At 38.4% G+C, this 10,000-nt stretch overlaps 1 protein-coding gene across 1 annotated transcript in view; it reads left to right on the plus strand.

Annotated features, from left to right (window-relative positions):
* The first annotated feature begins 2,104 nt into the window (after window positions 1-2,104).
* LOC125038905 (hrp65 protein-like) overlaps window positions 2,105-10,000 on the plus strand; it is a 29,564-nt gene continuing 21,668 nt past the window's right edge. The window contains exons 1-3 of the mRNA XM_047632553.1: window positions 2,105-2,378; window positions 8,700-8,921; window positions 9,039-9,209. Of these exons, the coding sequence (XP_047488509.1) occupies window positions 2,271-2,378; window positions 8,700-8,921; window positions 9,039-9,209 (501 nt within the window). The 5' untranslated portion in view covers window positions 2,105-2,270. The remainder of the gene's footprint in view (window positions 2,379-8,699; window positions 8,922-9,038; window positions 9,210-10,000) is intronic.

Consider the following 10,000-nt stretch of genomic DNA (forward strand, 5'->3'; position numbering starts at 1 on the left):
TTATTATTATCAATTATTACTATTATCATTATTATTATCATTAATATTGTTATCATCATTATTATTGTTATCATTATTATTATCATTCTCATTATTATCAATATCATTATTATTATCATTATTATTATTATTACTACTATCATATATATATATATATATATATATATATATATATATACATATATATATATACACATCTATATATATATGTATACACACACACATTATGTATATATATATATATATATATATATATATATATATATATATAAACACATACACATAATGTGTGAGTGGGTGTGTGTATACATATATATGTGTATGTGTGTGTATGTATACATATACACACACATACAACACAATGATAATAATAATTATGATAACGATAATAATAATGATAATAATAATACTAACAATGATAATGATAATATTATAATATCAGTATTACATTTATCATTATTTTAGCAGTTGTAACACTACTGTTATTAATATTATTATTATTAGTGTTATCATTACCATTATCAATATTACTATTATCACCATCATTATCATCCTCATCGTTATTATCATAGTTATTACTATCATCATTATTATCATTATCAGTTTTATTATTGTTATTAATATCATTATCAGTTTTATTATTGTTATTAATATCATTATCAGTTTTATTATTATTATTAATATTATTATCATAATCATTATTGTCACCATTCTTACCATCGTTATCATTCTCTCTTATCTTCATTATCACTGTCTCTTATCATCATTATCATTGCTATCACTCTTACTATTACTACTGCGCATCATGCTCCCGACTGCATGCTTAAAGCTGACCTCCAAGAAACATCAGTTGTTCCAGAAGTTATAGCATGGGCGGCGCGATTTTTGCAATGATATGGAATGGATTATATTAATGGATATTTACATTTGCCTATATTATTCATCTATCTATTTATTTATTTATTTTTGTGGCGGAGGAAATCCTGTTATGATGAATATGTTTATGGATAGTTGCGCGTGCCGCTTTTTGGGGGTTAATGTTGTTATGCTGTCGATTATTGTCTCTATTTTTCTGTGATGTTGTTATGGTATCAAATATATCCATGGATATTTGCACTTGCCATCTATTTTTGGGCAGCAAGTGAAAATAGGCCACAGTATTGCAAAATATATTGACGATGGGCCTAAATTAGATTTATATATATATTTATATATATAGATAGATATATAGATGTGTGTGTGTGTGTGTGTGTGTGTGCGCGTCCGTGTATATACATACATACATACATACATACATACATACATACATACACGCACACACACATAGACACACACACACACATATATATATATATATATATATATATTCATATATATGTATAAACGTATACATACATATATATATATATATAATTATCAGTGTGCTTATGTGTACATATATATAAATATATAAATATATATGTATATATATGTATATGTATGTGTGTACATCGATATCAATATATATAATTCTATCAGTCTATGTATCTATCTACATATATATATATATATATATATATATATATATATATTGGTCCACATATATATAAATAAATAAATAAATATATATATATATATATATATATATATATATATATATATATATATGAGTGTGTGTGTATATGCATGTATGAATTGATTTGTTTATTTACGAGCACGCCGAGCATTCCCCACCCGCCCGCGAAGCTATCACCAAGTTACGAGAACTGCAGCGTGGGAACGATTAATCCCATCTACAGTTATCGACTGATTAATGTCATAGTATACTACAATTTGCGCGTAGGATGAAATCGATCACATATCCAGAATTAAACATGATACAAACATCTGCCTTATAGATCCTGCACAATTACGCATTCGCCGTTTGTTGTCATAAAATTCCATTATAAAACCAACGCGTGCGTATATCCTCTCAGCATTTTCCCAACCCATCTGAACCTCGCCAATAATACCCCCACCGCCTCGCAGGCCTCGTGATGCCCGAAATCCCCTGCGAAAGGCCCCAAAAGCGAGCCGAAGCCGCCCGGTCGAAGCGGCGGCCCCGGCACGCGGCGAAAGGAACCATCGCGCCAGTCGCCCCCGAGCTCTTCTCGAAGGCGCTTGGCTTGTGCCGAAGGGACCGTTTGTCGCCGCTCGAGCTTCCTTCCTGCCGCCGCCGGGCCCGAGCTTCCCCTTCCCAGTCCCACACACGTGTCTCTTGATCCCCCTCGCGTGCTTCCTTCCGTGCAGAGATGGAGAACGGTACGCCACAGAGAGGACGCGGAGGGCCAGCGCGCGTCACCAAGACCCCCGATGGCCGCACCGTGCAGAGTTTCCGCTCTCACCCCATCTACGGCTTCGTAAGTACCCCTGGCGGCGTGCCTTCGCGACGGGAGAGGGGCGCCTCGCACTCTCATCTCCCCTAGCTGTTCAAGGGAGAGAATCCACTTCTAGAGGGGGGATTTCCAGGGCGAGAATCCCGAGGCACATATTGGATGCTCGGGTCGGAGGTTCATTGGCCGTGGCCGCTGCTGGCTTGGCCCTCTAAACCCGCTTTTACGCCATCTCCTGGCCCCCCGGGAGCCACTTTTAGAGCTCGGTGGAAGAATAGAGCTCCCGGTGGCTTGTTGCAAGCCCAGGATCGGCGGAAGACAAGCCATGCATCTGTGGCGGGGGATGGAGGGGTTGCCACTTCGCCATTTATTGGAAGCCGACTCTAGGGCTCGCAATTTCGATTTTAAATAAAAAAGAAAGGAAAGGTCTTCCTTCAGGTCCCTGTTTGAGTATTTTTGAAAAGGCGTTGGTAGCATGGAATAACTCGTACTATTTGCGCTTGGTTTAATTTATTCAGGGAATGTATTTATTTCAACAAGCATGGAGGATGCAAGTTTTGTCACTTCGAGCATTCTTTTAGCTGGAATCTCGCTTTTCAGCGCATTTTTCTGGCCAGTTGTATATGTTGTAGAGGCTTTTGCAGACAATTATTTGTACTGAATCTCAAAACATGATTAATGCACAGTCTGTAACACCCTAGCCTTTCAGACACAAGACAAAGGCTTCCTTGAGTATTGGAAGGAGAGGTGGTAAATATTCAGAATACCTTTGCTTGGCCAATCATGATATTGGTATTGATGGACTCCTCTCTCACTGCCACCCAAATATGAAGGGCTGTAGGAACCCCCCCCAAACCCTCACATTCTTGGCCTCTATAGCAGGGGAGGGCATGAAAGATACCAGGGAAATTGGTGGGTAAAAATATAAATAATATACACAGAATCAGTCACTATGATGTCTAATAAAAAGGGCTGTTCCCCCTGCATCCCCCCCTCATCAGGGGTCAACTGCCCCCAATCGGTGCAAAGAATCATCAATGTATTCGTGGTAGGGTAGAGCATACAACTGCTGTGCGGGAGTGCCCGATGCCACGTCTGTCCTCCACTCTATCCTGTTGTCCAGGGCAGGGGTTGGGGGGCAGCAGCCTCCATAGGTTGTTGCAGGGGCTACAGCTCCCTGCAATAGACTATATATTAACCATTTCTCTATATTATTTGTATTTTATCCTTTCTATGTATTTGGGTAGTAGTAAGAGGAATCCATCAACACCACCACCATCGTGATTGTTCACGCAAACGTATTCCAAATATTTACTGAAGACGAGTTGCGCATCCAAATTCATTGGAGTTGTTACTCATTTTAGGTATTGATATTAAGTGTGCAATTACAGTGGTTTAGTCATGGCTAGGCAATAGTAGCAACAATAGGCCTCGTAGGAGGAGCTGCTTCTCCCTCTGGACCCTGAAATGCATGAACTCCACATCTGACTTGCATTGACCAAAGGTAGAACTTGGGCAGGTTTGGAAAATGCTTCTGTTTGAGTGAGGTCATGACTCAAAGAAGGCCAATCACAGCGTGTGTATTTATCGATACTGCCAAGTAAAGTGGCTACAGTTTGTTAGCACGTCAATAGGAGTCCATTGGTATTGAATTAGGTGAGTTTGGGTTTGCAGACCTATTCTTGAAATATGCCAGCTTTTCTGAACAATCTTAGGGGATCCATAAGTTTTGTTTTGTTTAAAAGTTATGTAAATGGTATTGCGGGTTGTGTTTGATCTGTTCTTTCCATATTTATTTGTACTGATTTAGAATGGTTTAGTATCAAGTGACTGAAGTTCATGAAAGCTCCACCATACATTTTCTAGTAAGGTAACACTGCTAAGCCTCCTTTGAAAAGAGAGAAAACCATCCCAAGTTCTGTTTTGCTTGAATATGTAAGGTTAATGTTTGCTTGCCTTTGCCAGAGGTTTATAGGCATGGTATCTGTGGTGATCTGTTGCTGTGCTAGAGCCTTGGCGGGGGCCATTGATGGACATTCTGCTTGCTCTTATAATATTACAGTAAAACAGCCCATATATAGGTTGGAGCTCTAGAAAACCCAAAATTCAAGGTTTACTTGGTATTTGTTAGTGGGTGATGCATTCTCCGAGATGATGTCCAAAAAATATATTTTTTATATATTTTCTTTACCCAATGGTTTTGTTTGTATATACCTAAACATTTTGATATGCATACCCAAAAATTCAAGCCTAACCTTTCCTACCTTCTATTTATTAACTAAACTGGGGGCAAGCTCCCCCTGTTCCCCCCAAATTAGCACACTGTGCCAACTTATAGAAAACATGACATTAAGAGCTCTGGTGAGGGAGTAGTGAGCTTTGTCTCTGAGTGGTGCTATGCAGCGGATAATTTTGTCATTTTGCAATAAATGGGAGCAGCAGCAGTACCTGTGATGTTTGAATTTATTTCTTATGGTCTCAAAGATAGTGGTGTCCATTTCCCTCTATCTCTGTGCATTGCTCTCATTACATTAAACACTTACATTTTCAGTGCAGTTTGCGTAAGTTTGATAAGTAACTTGCATTTTCCTTTGTGGCCAATATCACATAGTTTTTGCAAAGTAGAACTCTGCAGTATCTGGATATGAATAATTTATGTTTAAGGGAAGAAGAAAGATACCCAGAATAGGACAACAGCAAGTGATCTTGTGGCTGCATCACTCTTGGCAGAGACAAACTGCTTTATAGTGAATTGCTAGGGAGATCCATAATTTTATTTTGCAAAAGTATATCCATGTTAGGAAGGTTGACCATTGCTAGAGCACAAAGCAAAGTGGTTGATGAATAAATTTGGTTATTTCAAGAAGTGATTAAAGATTTACTAGCATTTTGCACAATTTTCTTTTTTTGTGCTTTGTAATTTCTTTGTGATCATTTGATAAGCTGCTTCCATGTGCTTTTTTCTTGATACTGATCAGAACAAATATGCAATAGATTAATGGCCTTTGTATAAAGAGTCTTGAATGTATGTCCAAAATGCTGAGATAACATCTTGTAAGAAAGACTATGGGGACAGTTGCCCAGGCACAGAGTGGCATGCACTGAAAATTAATAAAAAAATGGGGAAAATACTGTGCTCATTTTCTATATTTTTTGTGAATGTGTGTGCACATAGATGGCTCTGCTAGTGCTTAGCCACAAAAGAGTCTATTAGTAGACCTTGTGACCTTACTTGATTTGAATTGGCGGGAAAAATGTATTTTTTACTAGTACTATGAATATCAATGGTGTTATTTTTATTATAAACTTTATAATTACTATAATGTTATAAACATCAGTAACAGCAAAATAAAATATAAGATGTAAAATATTTTTGTAAATCAAAGAAAAGGGTAAACGGGCGAGAGAGGCAGTACTAGTAATTGGCTCATTGGTGACTTAGTACATGTGTAGCCATCTATGTTGAAAAACAATTAAACAAGTAACTCACAGTGGGCATAGCACGTACGTACACGTCATGCCCGTCAGCATTGGGTTAAAAATTTGGATAATTTTTATTGATAGGACCGCACAAAGCAATGCTTAACCCAATGGCTACAGGTCACGGCTATCGCCGTCATAACAATACGCCCGATTTGAGGCGTGCGGCTGTCCGCAGCGGCGCCGCGCCAAAACGCCCCGAGGCAATGATTCGGCTTGATGTACTGAATTCACGCGCTCAGAGTTGGCGCGTTGCCGCCGTTCGCCAGAGCGTAGATTTTTTGGCTCCTTGTTAAGGAGCCAAAATAATGTTCACTCCTCTAGAAGTTAATTGATAAAAATCAAGGATAATGGTGCAATTAAATATTAAAAGGATTGGGAAAGAATGATTCAAGTGTTGCCTTCATGCTTGATGGTGCTCTAGCCAAGGCCAGGAAATTTCTGTCATTTGCATCTGTAGGCAGTTTGTCAGAGAACTAGACCAAGCCATCACTTGCCAAAAAAATTGTAATGGATGATTATTGGTCATTGTGGGACTCCTGATGGTGTGGAGCTCCCTGCAATAGCTGGACGGGTCAGCCATTGCAGATTGTTTAATTTCAAAAGCCTCGGCCAACCTTAGAATTGAAATTTTCCAAATCCTTATAAATATTAGATGTAACAAAAGTTTGTTCCTAAAAATTTAATCCAGGCTATTAAATGTATGATGAAAAAAACAATTGTAAGGTGGACCTTGGTTGATGATAAACCCACTAGAACTGTGTAACTTGACTGGCAGGTTGAGGCCTGGGATATGGGAATATGCCATCATGGAAAAATTTAGCCAAGGACCAGGTCGTGAGATTGTGCCATCATGGAAAATTTTTGCTGAAGTCCATGGTGAATAGTGTGTGCCACTATGAAATAACTGTGTGAAGACTAGAATGACTTGTAATGAATGCACAAAGCTTAGTTGAGACTACGTAGGCATTTAGGAAAGTCTTGCATAATTTCCAATGGTAAATAAGGGTGGAATGTACCAACTGTAAGGCATGGCTGGTTCCATGCTGAGGACCTTGTTCCTGCCTACCATGATTGGAGCCTAGGGAGAGAATTGAATAATACAAAAGTATAAAGAACACAGTCTTATCATATTACAGTACAATAAATGATGAAGTATATATAGACCTTGGAAAGCAAAGAAGTAAAAAAAAGATACCAATACAGAAAGAAATAACATTGAAAGAGGAGGCAATGAGTGCACAAGAATGTTTTTTGTGGGCTCAGCCTACAAGCCATACATCCAGGAGAGTCACTGCTCAAGTAAGCCTAATGCCTGGATCCAGTGGGTTAAAGTGGGCATCACATCAGGAAATGGTCACTCCTCTAGAAGTTAATTGATAAAAATCAAGGATAATGGTGCAATTAAATATTAAAAGGATTGGGAAAGAATGATTCAAGTGTTGCCTTCATGCTTGATGGTGCTCTAGCCAAGGCCAGGAAATTTCTGTCATTTGCATCTGTAGGCAGTTTGTCAGAGAACTAGACCAAGCCATCACTTGCCAAAAAAATTGTAATGGATGATTATTGGTCATTGTGGGACTCCTGATGGTGTGGAGCTCCCTGCAATAGCTGGACGGGTCAGCCATTGCAGATTGTTTAATTTCAAAAGCCTCGGCCAACCTTAGAATTGAAATTTTCCAAATCCTTATAAATATTAGATGTAACAAAAGTTTGTTCCTAAAAATTTAATCCAGGCTATTAAATGTATGATGAAAAAAACAATTGTAAGGTGGACCTTGGTTGATGATAAACCCACTAGAACTGTGTAACTTGACTGGCAGGTTGAGGCCTGGGATATGGGAATATGCCATCATGGAAAAATTTAGCCAAGGACCAGGTCGTGAGATTGTGCCATCATGGAATAATACAAAAGTATAAAGAACACAGTCTTATCATATTACAGTACAATAAATGATGAAGTATATATAGACCTTGGAAAGCAAAGAAGTAAAAAAAAGATACCAATACAGAAAGAAATAACATTGAAAGAGGAGGCAATGAGTGCACAAGAATGTTTTTTGTGGGCTCAGCCTACAAGCCATACATCCAGGAGAGTCACTGCTCAAGTAAGCCTAATGCCTGGATCCAGTGGGTTAAAGTGGGCATCACATCAGGAAATGGTGGCACTGCCAGTACCCAAGTCCCATGAGAGCATTACCATATCCCCAATCCTGAGACTGATCATTGCCACAGAGTATGTAACACTCCATGAAAGTTATTTGATAGTTCAATAGTTTTTATGTTAATAAATGGTGGTTGGTGTTAAAAGCTAGGCTGTGTTGCACATCTATGAATGCCTTAGATGTGGAGCATCCCATATATTGAGTGACCTTGGGTTAGTGGAGTGAAATGAGTGACATGAAAGGTTGCTAGTCCATGTTTTAAGTTTTGAGTGATAAATAAAGCCTCAGGCCATCTTGCATTTCCTCCCAGGGTGTGGTGCCTATTGGGCTTAGCTCTGGGAAGAGGAACTTTGTTATCATAAAATGCTACTGTTTGGGAGATTAGGCTTTGGAGGTCAAACAGCCAGTTAAGGAGAAAATGGAAGTTTGGGTCTGGAAGAGTGTTGGGTGGATTTGTGACCATTAGGTAGTAAGCATAGAAACTGCACACGACAAGGGATTTTAGTGATGTACGCTTCATTACTTGATATTTTGGTATTCTGGTATTCTTGTTACTGCACACTTTAGTTCTGTATTCTTTTGATTTCTTGTCCTTAATTTAGCTTTTCAACACTATCTTCTCATATGTATTGTGTGGGAAAGACCATTTAGTAGTTATAATATTTATGATCGTGCTATGATTATGACATTCTTTACCTTGCAGGATAAAATCAAGGAAAAGGTGATGACAGAACTGAACTGCCCACAACTGGACCTTACAGCCCTGGACACATCCGAAAAGAAGTTTAATGCTCAAAGTCGTTTGTTTGTTGGAAACCTACCAAGAGACATTCCCTATGAAGAACTTAAGGAAATGTTTGCCAAGTATGGAGAACTTGGACAGGTGTACTTCAACAAGGATGGGGCATACGCTTTTATTAATTTTGTAAGTGAAGTATTCTGACTGCAACTTATTTCTGGCACTGAAGTCTGTATTATTAAACAATACCAATGATTATATTAATTGTAATTTAATAGTTGAGCATGCTTTTCTTCCTGTCAGGATTACAAGGCCAATGCCGAGAAAGCCAAAAATGAATTGCAAGGAAAGATGGTCCGAAACCGCCCAATGAAGATCCGCTATGCCTCGGTAACGACGGGTGTGAGAATTAAAAATCTGACTCCATATGTGTCCAATGAACTCTTGCATAAATCCTTCTCGGTCTTTGGAGAGGTAAGTGTTCTGGGGAGCTGATCTGTGGGTCTTTACTTCAGACGTCTGGGAGTTGATCTGTATGTCTTGACTTCAGAGCGCTTCAGGTGCTTGTCTTCTTGAATATCAAGAAAAGTCTGCTTAACTTGTAACTTGAAAAGTCAAGTGCAAATTAAGTCTTTGAATGAGAGAAAAAAAAAATCATAGTGTCAGGGTTTCTTTTAAGGAATTGATGTTTTCTTGTTAGTCTCACGAGTTGTCCCTGTAGTATGAGGCATCTGTGGTTGTTTATCTTTTGTTATATATATGATCAAGGCACAAGTTTTAGGGATCTGTTCACTTTGCTAGGAGGAGGAAACCGCTTAACATGTTTTCACTCAGACTTTGAGAAGGGAAAAGTTCATTATTTTAAAAAAAATAGATACAATAACATTTTGATTTATGCCATAGATATACCTCTGAAAGTGTATCCTAGGAGGAAATGCTTAGTTTGAGGAGGGAGTGGTGTAGTTTCAAAGGTCAGGATATTTAAATGTATATTAATTTATGTATGCATGTGTCGTCCATTATGCTTAGTTTTGAGTGAATATTTGGTTTAGCAAATGTTGACTTAGGGAAAGGTAATATGAATAGGCTTGGCAGTTTCATACCTTTGTGTTACCATTTTCTTTGGCAGCAGAGGTGGATGAGTGTTGTTACAGCTTCCAGAGATCATTTTACTTTTGCGAAATACAAATCATATATAAATCACTGTTAAGTGATAAATAGGCAAGTTTGTTTGGGGAAAGGAGAGAATTCTTTTGTTTGATGTT

Source organism: Penaeus chinensis, chromosome 26 (genome assembly GCF_019202785.1).
Source record: "Penaeus chinensis breed Huanghai No. 1 chromosome 26, ASM1920278v2, whole genome shotgun sequence".
Taxonomy (NCBI): domain Eukaryota; kingdom Metazoa; phylum Arthropoda; class Malacostraca; order Decapoda; family Penaeidae; genus Penaeus; species Penaeus chinensis.